The sequence below is a fragment of the Eschrichtius robustus genome, chromosome 2 (genome assembly GCF_028021215.1).
Source record: "Eschrichtius robustus isolate mEscRob2 chromosome 2, mEscRob2.pri, whole genome shotgun sequence".
NCBI classification, from domain to species: Eukaryota; Metazoa; Chordata; class Mammalia; order Artiodactyla; family Eschrichtiidae; genus Eschrichtius; species Eschrichtius robustus.
The window spans coordinates 154,771,775-154,794,001 of NC_090825.1; the positions used below are offsets into that span (position 1 = coordinate 154,771,775).

Consider the following 22,227-nt stretch of genomic DNA (forward strand, 5'->3'; position numbering starts at 1 on the left):
CTGTTTCTGAGGTTAATGTTTTTAAAAACTCTTTGCCTGACGAGATCAAGCAATTTCAGCCATTCGTGTAGCTGTTGAAAGGCAGTTTTTAGATAAATTGCGCATAAATCCTTGCAAGATACAGGACCCAATAATACTTCAGGTTACCAGGGAGTTTCATATTTTACGAAAAGGGGGAAAAAGTCAATCTTGAATCTTTTAGTCCGATGACCAAAGAATTGCTCCATTGATTTTGTTCAGCTCCTCAGGTGGGTGTGCAGTTGATCCTGATTGGATCTTATTTAAAGTTTACTTTTTCTGGGAAGTATTAATTCGAATGTAGTATGGGTAATACTGGATTACTAGAGCCTCTTTAAAGCCACTTTACACAGCTTGTGTAAACATCCTAGGGTAGTTTCCTCTTAACATTTTCACAAATATAGAACTTGAGTTTGCTGTATGTTTTCCTCTTTTTAACAGAAGAGGGAGGTAAAGGCTTGGCTAAACAATGTACCTAAAACCCAGGCTAGAGAGAAATGGATTCATATTCTTAGAGGAACAGGTAAACAAGAACAGCATGAATTCTGCCAGGTATGATTTAGGTTTGTGAAGGAAGGAAAAAAAGCACACTTGGCAAATGAGTGTGGTTTGCTGATTTCTTTATTTTTAAACTTAGTTTTAAACGAAAGTACCAGTGAGACCCGAGAAAAACGAATCTGCAGAGGGCAGGGGGAGGGGTAGTCTTCATTTTTATTACATGCAGTGTTGGAATCGTGCTGTGCCCTGAAACACAGCTGGATGAACAGGGTAGTTCAGGGTCTGCCTGGATTAACTCCTTAAGCAAATTTCTAGGCTGCCAGGCCGGCTGGTTGAGCTCCAGGCTGGTGGCTAGTGGTGCCGTGTTACTCCTTTCCGCTCACCTCAAGGCGAAAACCCGGAAGTGCCGACCACCAGTAGCTGCATGTACGCCTTGTGGAATGTCCAATGCTGAGAGATTCTCTTAGGCTCATGCCTCCTGTGCAGATGCTCCCCACACACACTCCCCCGCCCAGCTCCCAGAGTTCCCATGGCTCACACCTGGTGCCAGCCAGCAGCCGCGGACCTGCCTGTAGGTCCTCGTGAAGGCCTGCTGCTCGTCCTGAAAACCTGCTGCTACTCGAGAATCCAGAGGGGCTGCTCCTCATGGGGCGCCGTCTTGGCTAGCGGCTGCCTACATCTTCTGTGGGCTTTGCCTCCGTAGTTTCCAAGGGGGCAAATGGGGGCTGCCGGGCCTTATTTGACGGGAGACATGAATATCTGGGCTAGGTTCACTTCAGAGATTCATTGTTTTCCTGATAGGTATGAGTGATAATTTTTGTTTGTTTTGTATGTGGGTGGGGTCATGGAAATACTTGGGGATGGTAATCAAACTCAGCTGAACTGAGTTTGCTGTCACTTAGCAGTGTGATCTTGGACAGGTCTTTTAACCTTTCTGGTCTCCATCTGTAGAATGGGAATTACAATACTAGTCTCATTTGCCTCTGAGATTGTCATGAAGAGACAGTGAACTACATATACGAAAGTGCTTTCAGAATGGCAATGTACTCTGTATGCAGTGTGTGTGGCAGATAGCATCCCAGTTTGAATTTCAGTGAGATTCAGAACTGTGATTAACAAGGCAAGCAGAGCCAGGATGGGGTGAGGCAAGCAGGGTGGGTAGGGCGCTAAGTGAAGGAGGCACTCCCTCACGGGGGTGTTTACATGCGGCTCTGAACCAGCAAGACGCTGAGAGTCAGTGTCTCCCTCAATTTTGCACTGTAGTCACCCTGCTTGCCTCACCCAAACCCCTGTCCTGAGTGAAAGTAAAATACATGCCCATGAAAATTATACATGTGATATACACTTTTGTTGTGACAAGGTCCACCAGTACCTAATCAACCTTGACAGATGTTACCGCTGGGACAATTTCTGGGGTGTCTTTCCTGGCGTTTTTCATACATGTACAACCTTAAACTAGCTTTTGTTCTCACCTCATGGGCAGCACAGAAACATGGGGAAGAAACACCAATCTGATCTCAAAACCTCATGCGTGTTCTAGATCTTTGTCCTGGGTGTATTTGTAGACTCTGTGGAGGGGTCACACAGCACATGACACGGCCAAACATGTTGAACCTACGTCACCCAGCTTTCTCTCCCGTACACCAAGTCTTCAGTAGCTGCTCCAGGACCTCCACCTCCCCCGTCTTTAAAAACTCCAGGTACTTCTTTTCTTCCATCTCCTGGTTGGCTGGCTGGCTGGCTGCCTGCCTCTCTCATCCACTACTTCCTCTTTCATCTCTTCTCATGAAGACTAATCTGGCCATTTGAGGACTCTTTATCTCTCTTACTGTCTCCCAGATCAGTTCCATAAAGGATCTGGGTGGTAAAAAAAGACTCCCCTTCAGGCATGGGTATGAGGGAGAAAGGTTGTCAGTAGCTCCATAGGTTTTGTTCCTGACATGTAATATCCATATGTACCTCTTCCCGGCCCCTCCTCCACACTTTTGAAATGCGATCACGCTGTCCCTAATGTCTTCTAACTCAGCGGTCCCCCACCTGTTCGGCAGCAGGGACCGGTTTCCTGGAAGACAATGGTTCCACGGGGGAGGGGGCGGGGGGCTCAGGCAGTCGTGCAAGCGATGGGGAGCGGCAGATGAAGCTTCGCTGGCCTGCCCGCTGCTCACCCCGCCTCCTAACAGGCTGTGGAGCGCTGTTCTAACTGGCATTGTGTCACTTAACGATGCATCGCAGAGCTCTCCAGTGGTACTTCCAAGCTGATGTCATCGTTTTTAACAGCTGCCTGTATTCTACCCTGTCAGTGTGTCATAATTTAACCCCTTCTGTACTAGGAGATGTGTGTTTCTCCTTTTTCACTCTTGCAAATAATCCTCCTACACTTTTCACTTCCTTGTGTGCTTAGAAGTTTAATTTGCTGGGTCAAACAGGATGATGTGCATTTTGATAGCACATTATGGGAAGGTTGATTGTGAGCACGGCATGGGCTCTGTCCCTGGTATTTTTCTTCCTGTCCAACCTCCGCTAGATTCACCTTCACATACAGTTTTCATTCACAGCTTGAGGGCTGTAAGTAACAACTGTCAGAGTTGTTTTTCTAAAATACCCTCGGTAAGCTATCGTGTATGGCACCAGTGTGACTGCTTTGGGAATGGTAGCTCCCAGGAGGAATGAGATGTTTCCCCTACTCCATATGGACCATCCTGCAGTTTGGCCTGCGGAGGCCTCGGGGTGCTTGAAGGCGCAGGAGAGGGAGCTGTGTGGACCCATCGCCGCCCAGTGGCCGCTGAGAGGACGACGGCCTTGTTCGCAGGCTCAGGCACCAAATCCCTGGGAACTCCTAGGAATGCTTGAGGGGCACTTTACTGGAGGCTGAAGTCCTGCGTGAACAGCAGGGAGGTGGGAGCTAGTGACATCTGGGCTACTGTTACAGTGACTCCATGTGCAGCCATAGGCTGGCGCCTGGGGCAACTCAGGTGACTGTGGCTTTGGAGTGAATTTGCGTTTTATGGCTCACATGGTATCTACAGATATTAGAAGGAGACAGCAGCAATATGCCAGGAGCAAGTCGTTTCTGGGCAGTGCTTATCTGCCTTCAGGGACCTCTGCCATAACTCTGTGGTCCATAAGTTGGGAACCACTGAGGTGGGATATTGGAAAGCTGAGTGCAAATGAAATCATTAACTCAATGTCAAGGGGAGCGTGCTCTTGAAAGGAATCCTGGGGTGAGTTCTCACCATACGGAAGGAACACCCGGTTGTTCCCATTCAGGATCCTAAAATGACTCCCTAATGTAACAAATCAACTTCTCTGGGCAGCTTGTTACCCCTTCATAACGAGTCCCCACCCTATAATGAGCCCTGTTTCCTGTGGCTCTGATCAGGGCAGGTGCTGTCACTGCTATCGGCAAACAGAAGGCTTCTTTTTGCTTCTAAGTCATTGCTTCTGCTTTTTGTACCTCCGTGAAACGCCACCTCCGTCCCTTTGGTAATCTAAAGCCTACCATCTTTGCTGCCCTTCTTAACGCCCACTGCTCCAAGTCCTCTCAGCAACTTGGGCTTTTAGTGACTTTGGATTTTGTGAACTCCTGAAGCTTTTACACTTGGTGTCAGACATTTGCTGTGGTCTCTGTTTCGGGTCTGTCACTTGTCTTCTCGGCTAGACTGTGACTTCTGACATCAGTGATGCTTCATGTTTTCATAGCTCCTTGAAGGGAGTTGCTGGACACAAAATAGTGTAATATTTCAGTGACTTGCTGCATGATAAAAAAATGAAAGCCTTTTTGTAAATGGAGATGTTCGTATATTAGATCTGCTTTATGTAGACATTTTAAAAATCTTTCATTCATTCAGTCACGCATACACACGCACACACGCACGTACACTCCTCATACAGGGCTGGTCACAGGTGTAGGCGCATAGCCTTCCGCTTAGAACAGAAATGTGTTCCTGCGAAAAGCATGCCCACCAATGTGGACAATCAAGCCGATGGTTCATAAAAACGGAGCCAATCTGCTTGGATCGAGACTGGGCATCCAGACCCCGTGGATCACGTGTCCACTTTCCCAGGCCTGGCGTGCTGCTCGGAAAACACTTGTTGGGTGAGTCGTGGTCATATATCTATTGGATTCAGCTCTGCTTCCTCTTGCTCTGCTTTGTGTTGACTTTATGTGAACAGTGGATTGCTGGCCTCTGGGTTAAGGGGAGTTATTTAATGCACACAGGCCAATGAACAACCACTAACTGTTGCGAGTTCAGGGGATCTAATATCTTGGGAGGATTTATACCAATTACTTAACTGCCTGAATACCAACCTTCCTATTAGTTTTATGATAAGATGCGCTTAGGTCTCAGGTTTATCCCGAGAAGACAGCCTTATCCAAATCATCTATATTTTAGCAGGCAGTACCAAACTTCAGGCCTCAGAAACACATTTTAAATAATTCTTGCCATGCCATGTATTTTAAGTATCATTAAAAAGCCGCTTTCTTACTTTTAAAAATATGTGTGCAGTAGATTTTGTGAAGCCTATAATAAGCCTATGAAAAATTGATTATTTTCCCACAGGTATAGGTTCAGATTTTTATTCTGCTTGCCAAATGAAAAATCTAGTATGCGTGGGTCCTTTATCTTATTTATACCCTCTGAATAGAATCACCATGTTCCCAAACAAAGAGAAATGGGTTACTCGGATTGAGTAGCCTAATCCCTTCCTGTGGTGGGCAAAGGAGTTTGTGCAGCTCTAAACTAGGAAGCATGGATTTCCCTTTCAAATGCCTCATTTTCTTATTCTTTGCCTTTCAGTCAGCTCCATGTAAACTGGGTCAGAATATAGCATGGGTGCTGAGGTGAGTTTCGGCTGCTGGTGGAATGTGCATGTGATGGAAATAGGTCGCTTTAGGACCCAAGGATGATGCAGAGAGAGGTTTACAGTCAAAGATGATAATCGTTCTGTCCTTTAGTTAGCATTCCTGGTTTCTTTTCTTTTTTTTAACTGAACAGTATGTGCCAGTGGCCCCCACGTACTTTCGTCTCAGTTCTCTGGCCCTCATTGCTACAAGTTGGTTATGGCGTTGGCTGCTTTCCCAGCATTCATTCTCTCCCTGATCATGAACCATGGCTCAGCACCCTGGTTGAGGGATAGGGAGGGATGGGGTATCATCATGCTCCCCTGTGCCTAAGTCTCTTCTGAATTACTCCCTCTCCACCCTTCCATCTGAGAGTCCTGGATACTTGTTAAGCCCCCAGAACAGACGAGGTGGGGGAATTGGGCACCTTGTGCAGGTGACAGTGGCATAGATATAGCGCCTCGCCCATAACTAAGGTGGGACTAGAAACAGCCTTCTGAGCTGGGGCGGCGGGTGAGCACACAGCTCTCACTCCACAAACAAGGATGAAATAGGCAGCGCACAGAGGCTCAAGAGACCGCTGTGATGAGTAACTCTGAGTACAGGGGGCCACGGCGGTGCTCTGTGAGCTTGGACACTTACACTGGGGCTACATTGTGGACAATCTCAAGGACCATGGTGGTGAGTGTGAACCGATTCGGCCTTGAGGGGCCAGGAGGGCTTTTCAGCTGGAGACTTTTGAGAGTGTGATTGGGCCCGCGGCTTTTGAAATTGTCTTAAAGAGAATTGAGAAGTTGTCCTGTTTAGTGGTTTTAAAACTTTGCTTTGATGATCTCCCCGAGGGGCTGTTCTGGTGGGAGGATCTGGGGAAAGAAGCCGAGAGGCTGGAACCTTGGGCTCCTTTTCCCACTGATTCAGCAGTTCCACTTCTGTTTTACTTCTTGAGCTGCCAGGTAAGAGTCCCTTCATCCATCCTTTCCTCTGTCCTTTCCTCCTTTCCTCCCTTCCTGTGGTTAAATACATAAGTTGGAAACTTTTGTTAACTGTTTTTAAGTGTACAGCTCAGTAGTGTTAAGTATACTCAGTGTTAAATAGATCTCCAGACTTTTTCCTCTTGCAAACTGCAACTCTAGTCTCTTTCAATAACAATTCCCCCTTTTCACCTCCCTCCAGCCCTTGGTAACCACCATCCTACATTGTTTCTATGAATTTGACTAGCCAAGTAAGATTTCTTTTCAAAAAGCCATCAAGCAGCTGAGAAGGTTTGATAGCCTCCTGATGTATCCATCATTCCTCACTGTCTGCACCCGCCCCCCAGACAGTGAGGAAACTGAAATCCCAGAGGTCCTGGGAGGCCCAGGTGGCCACACAATGCAGATGTTATTCACACGGATACTTAAGCCGGATTGCCAGGTTCACATTTTGGCTCTGATGCTCTGTATGTGACACTGGGCAAGTGATGTAACGCAGTGCCCCAGTTTGCTCATCGGTTAAAGGGACGTGATGGTAACAGAATCTGCTTTATAGCCTTGTTGTGAAGATTAAGTGAGGTAATCTACACAAAGCACTGGGAATAGGGCCTGACACTTATGTCTGCTCTGATTGTTAAGTGACTTCCTAGCATGACACAGTTCCTTGTAAGGAGAGCTGTGGCTTTGGGCCTACAACCAGCTCCCGTGGTGCATGTCTCTTGAGTTTCCACTTAAGACTGAATAGATCGATAGCTTTGACTGGCAAGGTTTCCTCCTGCACATCCCTATCTTTCATCTAGGGCATGCCATTGATCTTGAAGGATGCTCCATCAATATCTTAATCCTCAGGGGGAAAGTCATGCAGTTCACATCACACAGCACAAGAAGGCCGGTCATGCGATGGCATTAATTCAACAAATATTTATGGAATGCTTTGATGTAAGGACACCTGGGGTAGATGCTGGGGACACTGAGCAAACCAGCCCCAAATCCCTGCTCTCGAGGAGCTTGTGTTGTCTTGGGGCAAACCTTTGTAATGCAGCCCTTTTAATCAATGAAATGTTTTTCCTGAACTCATCTAGCTAAGGAAGATGAAAAGTTTGCTTAAAAATATTCAGGTTTGGAAAGGAACGCTCTAGACCTGTTGCTGATGGTGCTTTCGAAAACTGGTTCGTAAAAATAGACACTAAACATGGCGTAGAAATACTGGTGATTTCAGATTTGAGGCGATTTTTCGGATACAAAGTTTGCAAGTCGGTTTATCTCCAGTGCTTATTCTGGGGTTGCGTGTGCAGTACAGTCCCTCATACTTAGAACTCGGTAAGGACAGCATAAGACTCACTTTACCTGTGCTTCAATCAGATGTCAGGAGGAATGTGGGATTCCTCCTGCCTACGCCTCTCCTGGGCTTCCTCCTTTCCTCCTCAATGTGGGCAGATGACATTCAGACTCAGAGGAAGCAGAAGCAGGGGTAGTGCGGTTGGGACTGATCTTCCAGAGGGAAGAAAATAGGAATTGCCATTACTGGCTGGGGCTTTCCAGCTACAAGAAAAGATCTGCGGTACAGATATCATGCTGCTTGCTACCTCCTTGGCTATTTGGGTCATAGCCGGTGCTGTAAAGCACAGCTCTTCTTTCCTGGGGTCCTACAAGTACTTCATTGGTAGGTACTTCCCAACACAGCATTTCCAGGGTGCCACTGCTAGTCAGTCAAGGTTGCTGGGTGATAGGCATCCCATGTACTGTTAGAAACTGCTGGGACCTGTGTGGCGGCCTTAAAGCTAACGGACACAGTCACCCGCAGCCGTGGCCCATTGTTCATTGCCCGCTATCCCCACTTGTTTCCCGTTAAGAGACTGCTATTTTGTTCAGCTAGGGTGGAGAACCCTTGATCTTAGGGAGCAGGGGGGCCCCTCTTTTAACCCTAAGGGATGAAGCGTGGAGGTCTGGGCCAGTTGTAATAAACCCATTCCCAAACCCAAACCCAAACCCATCCTCCTTTACAACTCTAAGTGTCAATGTGACACTGGCCAACGAGTCTGGTGGTTTCTAGGAAATATTTTAAAAAATTTCCCATGTAGGACTTCCCTGATGGCGCAGTGGTTAAGTATCTGCCTGCCAACGCAGGGGACACAGGTTCGAGCCCTGGTCTGGGAAGATCCCACATGCCGCGGAGCAACTGGGCCCGTGAGCCACAACGACTGAGCCTGCGCGTCTGGAGCCTGTGCTCCGCAACAAGAGAGGCCGCGATAGTGAGAGGCCCGCGCACCGCAACGAAGAGTGGCCCCCGCTCGCCGCAACTAGAGAAAGCCCTCGCACAGAAACGAAGACCCAACGCAGCCGAAAATAAATTAAGTAATTATTTTTTTTTAAAAAAAGAGAGCTTTAAAACCAAAGGTCAGGGGAATGACTGCTAATGAGTTTGGGGCTTCTTTTTGGGAGGATGAAAATGTTCTAAAATTGATCGTGGTGATGAATGTACCAAAAGAATTTAATTGTACACTTTAATGGGTGAATCGTATGGTATGTGGATTGTCTCTCAATAAAGCTGTTATTTAAAAAAAAAAAAAAAGATCTGCAGGTAGCTAGACTTAAATTATAAAAACAAATATTAAGCCTGCCAAAAAAAATACATAGGGGATAAAAATACTTGTTATATTTATGCAATTTTAAAATAGCTAAATGCCGTGTTACTGCACAAAATTTCACTGGTTAGGAAAAACAACAAATTGGAAACAGTGTCTGCCTTCAGGAGTAACTGGATGGGACAGAAGAGACTTATTTTTTTCCCTGTATACTTTTATAACTTCTGATTTGATACATGTATTAAAAAAATAAGTGTACATATAATTAGTAACAACAGTGTCATACCTCTCCTTAGTACAAGTATAAACTCCCAGGTTGCATATTTTGTTCTGAAAAGAATAAAGAATGAAATATATATGTTTTTAAAAATCAGTCAAAGGAAGTAAAAAACTGAAAGATTCTTACATTTGTCTCATCTCACACTAAAAAGCATTTAGTCATTTCTCTGTTATTAGGCATTATAATCAGGCAGAATTCTTTCTTACCCAACAGTCTGACACATCTTTAAACAATGACACAGTTGACCATTCCCTCCTCCTTGAAAACTTCCTTTCCTTCATTTCTAGTACATCGCATTCTCCTGGTCTTCCTCCTCCCTCAATAACCTCTTATTAATCTCCTTTGCTGAATTCCTCTTCATTTCCCAAGAAGGTGTCCAGAAGGTTAAGTTCCATGAAGGTGGGAATCTTTGTCAGCTTTGTTCACTACTGTATTCCCAAAGGCTAAAAAAAGTACCCAGAACCATACTCAATAAATAACTGTTGAATGAATACATGAGTGAATCAGCACCTCCAGGCTCACATTTTGAAAAGCCATAGAAGTAAACTATATTCCACATAACCTTTATGCTTAATCTACTTTATTACATTATATTTCTCTGAACATTGATAATCAATACACTGTTTATTATTTGATTAGCCAAAATACTTCATTCCCTGCTCTTTCTCCATCAATGTGTTTTACACAGTATGTGCAAAACGCACATTTAACAGCTCTTACACTACTTCTAAAAGCATAAACGTAGCATAGAAAAAGAGCAGCTGTTGCTATGGGAATTTTCACTTTTGTTTCTAGTATTAATGTTGAATTAACACAATGACATACTTTAGTAATTTTTAAAAAGGGGGGACACCCCACTAGACTTAACTAAGATATCACAGTAAAGACAACACCCGGAAAGTGCCCGAGGCCCGCGCGCGCCCGAGTCGCACTCCCCGGAGGCTTCGGGACGCCGACCGGGCGCGGTCGCGCGGGGGCGGGGCTCGCGCTGACGTCGGCCCGGGGCGGGGCTGGAGAATCTCGCAGGGGGTGGCGCGCGGTGACGTGGGGCGTCCCGGCCGAGCTGTGGCTGTGGTGTTGTCGGCGGCGGCGACGGCGACGGCGCCCGGGCAGCAGCGGTAGCGGCAGCCCTGAGCAGGGTGAGAGGGCCGCGGTGGCGGCAGCTCGGGGTCGGGCGGCGCCTGGAGCTTCCCGCCCGTCGCTGGCGCTAGGCCCCTCGGCTCTCCTCCGCTCGCTCCTCCTCACGGCCCTGGCTGGGTCCCGGCAGCGCGCCCCCGGGCAGGGCGGAGCCGTAGGTGAGGCTGGCGGGCGTGGGGCTGGGGGCTGGCGGGCGGGGGCTCTGTGCTGCGGGCAGGCGCGGGCGCACACGGCAGGCGCCGGGCGGGCGGCGTCTGTCTCCTCCCGCTTGCCGTAGGAGGCGATGCGGCGCAAACAGTGGGCCGCCGCCTCCGCCGCTGCTTCAGGGGGCCAGTCACGCAGAGCCCGGGGCGGGCCGCCCCTAGGAGCCTGGCGCCCGCGGACAGGTGGGCTTCCCGCCCGGAGGCCCTCGGGCTGCCCGCATGGCCCGGGAGACCCCGCCAGCGGCCTGTCCGCGGTTCGCCTCGGCGGCCGTGGAGGGAGGGCGGCGCGGACGGCCGTCCCCGTCCTCGCGGGCGGCGCCACCATGGAAGTCCTTTACAGGTCTTTTAAAAGCATTCTGTCTTCTCTATCTGGTCATATTTTTTTTTCTTTTCTTCCTGCCTTCCTCAGAAAATCTCTACCTACCTAGCTTTAGAGCAGGAAATTATCCGATTGAATTCTAGCTGTTTCTTTAACAAGAAATTCTTTGTAATGGTATAAACAGAAGAATCTTTGTGTGAACGAATAAAAATGACTCATTTATGTTTATTCTGCATCTGTTATTAGTCAGGTTTATGGCTTTTATTTCTTAAAATCGTTCTAGAAATATTTATTATGATTTTGCTCCTTATATGTTTATCTGCATTATTTTGTTATTTGCATGGAAGTTTCTGGACTGTTTCCAAACAAATTCCTTCGAAGGGATTGTTTCTGGCACACTGTTACTTCTGATGCCCTTACATTTGTCAAAAAGAAAATGAGGGTTTTTTGGACCTAAACTGAGAATTATTATAGTGGAGGGAAGATGAGAGATGTATTTCTTTAACTGCCATTTATGTTTGATCCTGCGAGAGTACAGAATTTTTGATGGGTGTGTCTTCAATTTTGTGGACCCAGGCGTTGCCCACTGCCCAGCTCCTCTGACTATACCTGACCCAGATGCTCAGTTTCTGTGTTTTCTGTATTGATCGTAGGTGGAGGAGTTACTGATGGCCATGGAGAAGGTAAAACAGGAGCTGGAGTCCATGAAGGCGAAGCTGTCCTGCACTCAGCAGTCACTGGCAGAGAAGGAAACTCATGTGACCAACCTTCGGGCCGAGAGAAGAAAACACTTAGAGGAAGTTCTGGAGATGAAGTAAGTTTTATAATATTGTTCTTCAGGCATATGCTTAGTTGAAATACTTGTCCTCATCGCTTTCATCTTCTGGCCCCGTTTGTCACGCCTGACACACTTAGCCTAATTTTAATGCTCACTTGTGTTTCTCACTCCTTAGAACAAATTTGGGACAAATCCTCGTCAACTAGAAACTTTTTTTGCCTCCCTGTCATTGAATTCTGCAGTCCTCTAGAGTGTATGTATCCGTATGCAATTGTGTCTCTGAAATTCCTAAAACCTTCTGGAAAGTTCTGGCAAGTTGTTGAGCTTTCTGAGGAAGATAACCATTGCTCCTGAGGTCATACGATGGCTAGGCAATTTTTAAAAACATTTTTTATTATAAACATTTCCAAAGGTACACAAAACTAGAGAATAGTATAGTGAACCTCCTTATACCCATCCCCCATATTTCACCATTAACATTTGCCACACTCTCCAGTCAGTTTTGACAAAATTGTCACTTTTAGCAGAACCATTCTTTACATCATTTTCGTACTTTCCAGGCATCTTGCAGCTTCCTTGAGATAGTCTGTTGTGAAGGCTGTATATATCTGCTGTGCAGAATACAGCTGCTGCTTTTTCTCCTCTGTGACTTTGAAAAGTTCTGGTTTCTTTCTCTTCAGAACAAGTATGTCTCTTTTTTAAGTCCCTTAGTACTTTCTCCATCACTCCAATCCCCACCCCTGTGTAATTGTCCTGCTCTCATTTTACTGAAACCAAGTCTATGCTGGGACCCCTCAGTTACCTTCATCACCTCAGCAGTTACCTGTGTTCTTGTCGTCGTCTCTTCTGACTCAGAGGAGATACTGTCTCTCCTTCACCAAGCTCGCTTCTTATTTCTATCACAGATTTAAGCTCTGGTTCCCTCCTCTGCAATCTGTCTCCATTAATTTTCTTTCACATAATCTTTGCTCACTTTCTGTTAGTTCCTTCTTCTCTGCAATAAATACGCACTCTCTCTGACCTAAAGTAAACAGTCTTTCTGAGCCCAGCCAGTGCTTGAAGCTAACATCCCCTCTTCTTTTCTGCTACTTTGAACTATCAATACATGTTGAATATGAGAATTACAAAGTAGCAGAGGATCTTGCCATGACACCTCAGCATGAATTTTCATGGGGCATGATTGTTTTGATATCATGACGGCAGCCCAGGAGTTGAGGAAACAAATATCGGGGTGTCCCCTGTGCTTATGGATTATTAGGACACAGTGGGAGGTTAAGAGAGCCTGATCTTTCAGAAAAGAATTGCAGGTGATGTGCTCTCGGAAGTGACAGATACTGGAGCCAGAAATAGGTTGATACGCAGGGAGAACGGGGGGAATTTAGGGTTCTGAGTATCGTGATGAGAAAGTTTGCTTCTTACGAGCAGGTTAGTAGAAGCAGTTGAAGACAAGGTTTTATCCCTGATGATAAGAACATAGAGGAAGGACGGGTATAATATTCGGGAATACACGGTATCGATGTGATACTCCTAAGCACAAACAGGCCCTGCTAAAGCAACGGTATAGGAGTATTGTTTCCTTTTCTCTGTGTACCAATATCTTGACTTGACTTGTCACATCTTTCCCACTCAGTTCAAGTGTCTATAGCAAAACAGTGGTGGATTTGTAAAGGAATTTTCCTTTATTGTTAGGACTTTGAAAAGATATGAAAGAATTTTTTTAAAGAATGCTTGACTTTAAACCATTAAAAGGGAATTGCGTGTGATTTTTTTTTTTTTTTTATTATTGTTATTATTTTTGGAACCACAGTACTAAACTTTCTTATGGACTTCCCTTGCCAACCCAGGTTAGAGATTACATTTCAGAAAAATACTGTGATTTGCAAAACTGTTTTTGGTAAGATCAAACACTCACACACTAAGGCATGGGATGAGTAATTAAAGTATTCAGAGAATTTATAAGTGGTATAGAAATTTGATGAATAAACATTAAATAAAAGTTCTAGAAATAAGGTGTTAAAACCTGGCTCTGACAGGTGACCTGTCTCTTAAATCACCTTCCTCATTTGCTCAGGAGATACTACTACAGCATCATGCTGTTCTTAGATTTTCTACAAGTTTTTTGTCATGCAGATTTACTGACTTAAAGTTTTTAAAGTAGTCTTTGCTTTAATTTGCACTTAAATTTCTCCTTGTTGTTGTCTCTCATTTTCATATCTTAATAAAATGGTTGTTTAATACCTTTCTTTTAACAAATTAAGCACTTCAGGCCTAATCGTCTATCCAAACATGCTGTTGAGAGTGGTGGCTAATCCCAAACTCCTAATGTATCCCTCCTCCACACTCTTTTCTCCTTTGGTAACCATAAGTTTGTTTTCTATGTCTGTGGGTCTATTTCTGTTTTGTATATAAGTTCATTTGTATCTTTTTTTTTTTTTTTTTAGGTTCCACATATAAGCGATATCATGATACTTGTCTTTCTCTGTCTGGATTACTTCACTTAGTATGATAATCTCTAGGTCCATGTATGTTGCTGCAAATGGCATTATTTCATTCCTTTTTATGGCTGAATAATATTCCATTGTGTGTGTGTGTGTGTGTGTGTGTGTATGTGTGTGTATACATATATATGTATAAATATATAAAACACATCTTCTTTATCCATTCATCTATTGATGGACATTTAGGTTACTTCCATGTCTTGGCTATTGTAATAGAGCTGCAGTGAACACTGGGTTGCATGTATCTTTTTGAATTATGTTTTTTTCTGGATATATGCCCAGGAGTGGGATTGCTGGATCATATGGTAACTCTATTTTTAGTTTCTTCAGGAACCTCCATACTGTTCTCCATAGTGGGTGCACCAATTTACATTCCCACCATCAGTGTAAGAAGGTTCCCTTTTCTCCATGCCCTCTCCAGCATTTATTGTTTGTAGATTTTTTTGATGATGGCCATTCTTACTGATGTGAGGTGATATCTCGTTGTTTTGATTTGCATTTCTCTAATAATTAGCAGTGTTGAGCATCTTTTCATGTGCCTTTTGGCCATCTATACGTCTTCTTTGGAGAAATGTCTATTTAGATCTTCTGCCCATTTTTTGATTGGGTGGTTTGTTTTTTGATATTGAGCTGTATGAGCTGCTTGTATATTTTGGAGATTAATCCTTTGTCAGTTGCTTCATTTGCAAATATTTTCTCCCATTCTGAGGGTTGTCTTTTCATCTTGTTTATGGTTTCCTTTGCTGTGCAAAAGCTTTGAAGTTTCATTAGGTCCCATTTGTTTATTTTTGTTTTTATTTCCATTTCTCTAGGAGGTGGGTGAAAAAGGATCTTTCTGTGGTTTATGTCATAGAGTGTTCTGCCTCTGTTTTCCTCTAAGAGTTTTATAGTGTCTTGCCTTACATTTAGGTCTTTAGTCCATTTTGAGTTTATTTTTGTGTATGGTATTAGGGAGTGTTCTAATTTCATTCTTTTACATGTACCTGCCCAGTTTCCCCAGCACCACTTATTGAAGAGGCTGTCTTTTCTCCAGTGTATATTCTTGCCTCCTTTATCAAAGATAAGGTGACCATATGTGCGTGGGTTTATCTCTGGGCTTTCTATCCTGTTCCACTGATCTATATTTCTGTTTTTGTGCCAGTACCATACTGTCTTGATTACTGTAGCTTTGTAGTATTGTCTGAAGTCAGGGAGCCTGATTCCTCCAACTCCATTTTTCTTTCTCAAGATTGCTTTGGCTATTCAGGGTCTTTTGTGTTTCCATGCAAATTGTGAAATTTTTTGTTTTAGTTCTGTGAAAAATGCCATTGGTAGTTTGATAGGGATTGCACTGAATCTGTAGATTGCTTTGGGTAGTATAGTCATTTTCACAATGTTGATTGTAGATTTGTCCATTTCTTCCAGGTTGTCCATTTTATTGGCGTATGGTTGCTTGTAGTAATCTCTCATGATCCTTTGTATTTCTGCAGTGTCAGTTGTTACTTCTTTTTCATTTCTAATTCTATTGATCTGAGTCTTCTCCCTTTTATTCTTGATGAGTCCGGCTAATGGTTTATCAATTTTGTTTATCTTCTCAATGAACCAGCTTTTAGTTTTATTGATCTTTGGTATCGTTCCTTCATTTCTTTTTCATTTATTTCTGATCTGATCTTGATGATTTCTTTCCTTCTGCTAACTTTGGGGTTTTTTTGTTCTTCTTTCTTTCTTTTTTTTTTTTTAAACATCTTTATTGAAGTATAATTGCTTTACAATGGTGTGTTAGTTTCTGCTTTATAACAAAGTGAATCAGTTATACATATGTTCCCATATCTCTTCCCTCTTGCATCTCCCTCCCTCCCACCCTCCCTATCCCACCCCCCCTATCCCACCCCTCTATGTGGTCACAAAGCACCGAGCTGATCTCCCTGTGCTATGCGGCTGCTTCCCACTAGCTATCTATTTTACATTTGGTAGTGTATATATGTCCATGCCACTCTCTCACCCTGTCACATCTTACCCTTCCCCCTTCCCATATCCTCAAGTCCATTCTCTAGTAGCTCTGTGTCTTTATTCCCATCTTGCCACTAGGTTCTTCATGACCTTTTTTTTTTTCCCTTAGATTCCATATATATGTGTTAGCATACTGTATTTGTTTTTCTCTTTCTGACTGACTTCACTCTGTATGACAGACTCTAACTCCATCCACCTCATTACAAATACCTCCATTTCATTTCTTTTTATGGCTGAGTAATATTCCATTGTATATATGTGCCACATATTCTTTATCCATTCATCCGATGATGGACACTTAGGTTGCTTCCATGTCCTGGCTATTGTAAATAGAGCTGCAATGAACATTTTGGTACATGACTCTTTTTGAATTATGGTTTCCTCAGGGTATATGCCCAGTAGTGGGATTGCTGGGTCGTATGGTAGTTCTATTTTTAGTTTTTTAAGGAACCTCCATACTGTTCTCCATAGTGGCTGTATTAATTTACATTCCCACCAACAGTGCAAGAGTGTTCCCTTTTCTCCACACGCTCTCCAGCATTTATTATTTCTAGATTTTTTGATGATGGCCATTCGGACCAGTGTGAGATGATATCTCATTGTAGTTTTGATTTGCATTTCTCTAATGATTAATGATGTTGAGCATTCTTTCATGTGTCTGTTGGCAATCTGTATATCTTCTTTGGAGAAATGTCTATTTAGGTCTTCTGCCCATTTTTGGATTGGGTTGTTTGTTTTTTTGATATTGAGCTGCATGAGCTGCTTGTAAATTCTGGAGTTTAATCCTTTGTCAGTTGCTTCATTTGCAAATATTTTCTCCCATTCTGAGGGTTGTCTTCTCATCTTGTTTATGGTTTCCTTTGCTGTGCAAAAGCTTTGAAGTTTCATTAGGTCCCATTTGTTTATTTGTGTTTTTATTTCCATTTCTCTAGGAGGTGGGTCAAAAAGGATCTTGCTGTGATTTATGTCATAGAGTGTTCTGCCTCTGTTTTCCTCTAAGAGTTTGATAGTGTCTGGCCTTACACTTAGGTCTTTAATCCATTTTGAGTTTATTTTTGTGTATGGTGTTAGGGGAGTGTTCTAATTTCATACTTTTACATGTACCTGTCCAATTTTCCCAGCACCACTTATTGAAGAGGCTGTCTTTTCTCCACTGTATATGCTTGCCTCCTTTATCAAAGATAAGGTGACCATATGTGCGTGGGTTTATCTCTGGGCTTTCTATCCTGTTCCATTGATCTATATTTCTGTTCTTGTGCCAGTACCAAACTGTCTTGATTACTGTAGCTTTGCAATATAGTCTGAAGTCAGGGAGCCTGATTCCTCCAGCTCCATTTTTCGTTCTCAAGATTGCTTTGGCTATTCGGGGTCTTTTGTGTTTCCAAACAAATTGTGAAATTTTTTGTTCTAGTTCTGTGAAAAATGCCAGTGGTAGTTTGATAGGGATTGCAGTGAATCTGTAGATTGCTTTGGGTAGTAGAGTCATTTTCACAATGTTGATTCTTCCAATCCAAGAACATGGTGTATCTCTCCATCTATTTGTATCATCTTTAATTTCTTTCATCAGTGTCCTATAATTTTCTGCATACAGGTCTTTTGTCTCCTTAGGTAGGTTTGTTCCTAGATATTTTATTCTTTTTGTTGCAATGGTAAACGGGAGTGTTTTCTTAATTTCACTTTCAGATTTTTCATCATTAGTATATAGGAATGCAAGAGATTTCTGTGCATTAATTTTGTATCCTGCTACTTTCCCAAATTCATTGATTAGCTCTAGTAGTTTTTTGGTAGCATCTTTAGGATTCTCTATGTATAGTATCATGTCATCTGCAAACAGTGACAGCTTTACTTCTTCATTTCTGATTTGGATTCCGTTTATTTCTTTTTCTTCTCTGATTGCTGTGGCTAACACTTCCGAAACTATGTTGAATAATAGTGGTGAGAGTGGGCAACCTTGTCTTGTTCCTGATCTTAGTGGAAATCGTTTGTTTTTCACCATTGAGAATGATGTTGGCTGTGGGTTTGTCATATATGGCCTTTATTATGTTGAGGAAAGTTCCCTCTATGCCTACTTTCTGCGGGGCTTTTATCATAAATGGGTGTTGAATTTTGTCGAAAGCTTTCTCTGCATCTGATGAGATGATCATATGGTTTTTCTCCTTCAGTTTGTTAATATGGTGTATCACGTTGATTGATTTGCGTATATTGAAGAATCCTTGCATTCCTGGAATAAACCCCACTTGATCATGGTGTATAATCCTTTTAATGTGCTGTTGGATTCTGTTTGCTAGTATTTTGTTGAGGATTTTTGCATCTATGTTCATCAGTGATATTGACCTGTAGTTTTCTTTCTTTGTGACATCTTTGTCTGGTTTTGGTATCAGGGTGATGGTGGCCTCGTAGAATGAGTTGGGGAGTGTTCCTCCCTCTGCAATATTTTGAAGAGTTTGAGAAGGATAGATGTTAGCTCTTCTCTAAATGTTTGATAGAATTCGCCTGTGAAGCCATCTGGTCCTGGGCTTTTGTTTGTTGGAAGATTTTTAATCACAGTTTCAATTTCAGTGCTTGTGATTGGTCTGTTCATATTTTCTATTTCTTCCTGGTTCAGTCTCGGTAGGTTGTGCATTTCTAAGAATCTGTCCATTTCTTCCAGGTTGTCCATTTTATTGGCATAGAGTTGCTTGTAGTAATCTCTCATGATCGTTTGTATTTCTGCAGTGTCAGTGGTTACTTCTCCTTTTTCATTTCTAATTCTGTTGATTTGAGTCTTCTCCCTTTTATTCTTGATGAGTCCGGCTAATGGTTTATCAATTTTGTTTATCTTCTCAACGAACCAGCTTTTAGTTTTATTGATCTTTGGTATCGTTTCCTTCATTTCTTTTTCATTTATTTCTGATCTGATCTTGATGATTTCTTTCCTTCTGCTAACTTTGGGGTTTTTTTGTTCTTCTTTCTCTAATTGCTTTAGGTGTAAGGTTAGGTTGTTTATTTGAGATGTTTCTTGTTTCTTGAGGTAGGATTGTATTGCTATAAACTTCCCTCTTAGAACTGCTTTTGCTGCATCCCATAGGTTTTGGGTCGTCGTGTTTTCATTGTCATTTGTTTCTAGGTATTTTTTGATTTCCTCTTTGATTTCTTCAGTAATCTCTTGTTTATTAACTAGTGTATTGTTTAGCCTCCATGTGTTTGTATTGTTTACAGATTTTTTCCTGTAATTGATATCTAGTCTCATAGCATTGTGGTCAGAAAACATACTTGATACAATTTCAATTTTCTTAAATTTGTCAAGGCTTGCTTTGTGACCCAAGATATGATCTATCCTGGAGAATGTTCCATGAGCACCTGAGAAGAAAGTATATTCTGTTGTTTTTGGATGGAATGTCCTATAAATATCAATTAAGTCCATCTTGTTTAATGTATCATTTAAAGCTTGTGTTTCCTTATTTATTTTCATTTTGGATGATCTGTCCATTGGTGAAAGTGGGATGTTAAAAGTCCCCTACTATGATTGTGTTACCGTCGATTTCCCGTTTTACGGCTGTTAGCCTTTGCCTTCTGTATTGAGGTGCTCCTATGTTGGGTGCATAAATATTTACAATTGTTATATTCTTCTTGGATTGATCCCTTGATCATTATGTAGTGTCCTTCCTTGTCTCTTGTAACATTCTTTATTGTAAAGTCTGTTTTGTCTGATAAGAGAATTGCTACTCCAGCTTTCTTTTGATTTCCATTTGCATAAAATATCTTTTTCCATCCCCTCACTTTCAGTCTGTATGTGTTTCTAGGTCTAAAGTGGGTCTCTTGTAGACAGCATATATACAGGTCTTGTTTTTGTATCAATTCAGCAGTCTATGTCTTTTGGTTGGAGCATTTAATCCATTTACATTTAAGGTAATTATCGATATGTGTGTTCCTATTACCATTTTCTTAATTGTTTTGGGTTTGTTATTGTAGGTCTTTTCCTTCTCTTGTGTTTCCTGCCTAGAGAAGTTCCTTGAGCATTTGTTGTAAAGCTGGTTTGGCGGTGCTGAATTGTCTTAGCTTTTGCTTGTCTGTAAAGGTTTTAATTTCTCCATGAAATCTGAATGAGATCCTTGCTGGGTAGAGTAATCTTGGTTGTAGGTTTTTCCCTTTCATCACTTTAAATATGTCCTGCCACCCTCTTCTGGCTTGCAGAGTTTCTGCTGAAAGATCAGCTGTTAACCTTATGGGGATTCCCTTGTATGTTATTTGTTGCTTTTCCCTTGCTGCTTTTAATATTTTTCCCACATTAGGGAAGTTTTCAACTATAATCTCTTCAAATATTTTCTCAGTCCCTTTCTTTTTCTCTTCTTCTTCTGAGACCCCTATAATTCGAATGTTGGTGCGTTTAATGTTGTCCCAGAGGTCTCTCAGACTGTCCTTAATTCTTTTCATTCTTTTTTCTTTTTTCTTCTCTGCAGTAGTTATTTCCACTATTTTATCTTCCAGGTCACTTATCCATTCTCCTTCCTTAGTTATTCTGCTATTGATTTCTTCTAGAGAATTTTAAATTTCATTTATTGTGTTGTTCATCCTTGTTGTTCATCCTTGTTGTTTATTCTTTAGTTCTTCTAGGTCCTTGTTAAACGTTTCTTGTATTTTCTCTATTCTACTTCCAAGATTTTGGATCATCTTTGCTGTCATTACTCTGAATTTTTGTTCATGTAGACTGCCTATTTCCTCTTCATTTGTTTGGTCTGGTGGGTTCTTACTTTGCTCCTTCATCTGCTGTGTGTTTCTCTGTCTTCTCATTTTGCTTAACTTACTGTGTTTGGGGTCTCCTTTTTGCAGGCTGCAGGTTCGTAGTTCCTGTTGTTTTTGGTGTCTGTTCCCAGTGGCTAAGGTTGGTTCAGTGGGTTGTGTAGGCTTCCTGGTGGAGGGGACTGGTACCTGTGTTCTGGTGGATGAGGCTGGATCTTGTCTTTCTGGTGGGCAGGTCCACATCTGGTGGTGTGTTTTGGGGTGTCTGTGACCTTATTATGATTTTCGGCAGCCTCTCTGCTAATGGGTGGAGTTGTGTTCCTCTCTTGCTAGTTGTTTGGCATAGTATGCCCAGCACTGTAGCTTGCTGGTTGTTGAGTGGAGCTGGGTCTTAGTGTTGAGATGGAGATCTCTGGGAGAGCTTTTGCCGTTTGATATTACGTGGAGCTGGGAGGTCTCTGGTGGACCCATGTCCTGAACTCGGCTCTCCCACCTCAGAGACTCAGGCCTGACACCTGGCCAGAGCACCAAGACCCTGTCAGCCGCATGGCTCAGAAGAAAAGGGAGAAAAAAAAGAAATAAAATAAAGTTATTAAAATAAGAAATAAAAAATAATTATTGAAAATAAAAAAATTAAAAAGTAATAAAAAAAGAAAAAAAAAGAAGAGAGCAACCAAACCAAAAAACAAATCCACCAATGATAACAAACGCTAAAAACTATACTAAGAAAAGAAACAAAAAACGGACAGACAGAACCCTAGCACAATTGGTAAAAGCAAAGCTATACAGGCAAAATCACACGAAGTCCACTGCCTCAATTTGGGGATGATTCGTTGTCTATTTAGGTATTCCACAGATGCAGGGTACATCAAGTTGATTGTGGAGATTCAATCCGCTGCTCCTAAGGCTTCTGGTAGAGATTTCCCTTTCCTTCCTTGTTCACACAGCTCCCGGGGTTCAGCTTTGGATTTGGCCCCTCCTCTCCATGTAGGTTGCCTAGGGCGTTTGTTCCTGCCCAGACAGGACAGGGTTAACGTAGCAGCTGATTCCGGGGCTCTGGCTCACTCAGGCCTGGGGGGAGGGAGGAGTACAGAATGCGTGGTGAGCCTGTGGTGGCGGAGGCTGGCGTAACGTTGCACCAGCCTGAGGCGCGCCGTGTGTCCTCCCGGGGAAGTTGTCCCTGCATCACGGGACCCTGGCAGTCGGGGGCTGCACATGCTTCCGGGAGGGGAGGTGTGGATAGTGACCTGTGCTTGCACACAGGCTTCTTGGTGGCTGCACCTGCAGCCTTAGCGTCTCATGCCAGTCTCTGGTGTCCGTGCTGATAGCCTCGGCTCGCGCCCGTCTCTGGAGCTCATTTAGGAGGTGCTCTGAATCCCCTCTCCTCAC

At 43.1% G+C, this 22,227-nt stretch overlaps 1 protein-coding gene across 1 annotated transcript in view; it reads left to right on the top strand.

Moving 5' to 3' along the window:
* LOC137759783 (ELKS/Rab6-interacting/CAST family member 1-like) overlaps nt 1-22,227 on the top strand; it is a 901,087-nt gene that overhangs the window by 753,130 nt on the left and 125,730 nt on the right. Inside the window, 1 exon segment of the mRNA XM_068536391.1 lies at nt 11,508-11,668. Within this exon segment, the coding sequence (XP_068392492.1) occupies nt 11,508-11,668 (161 nt within the window).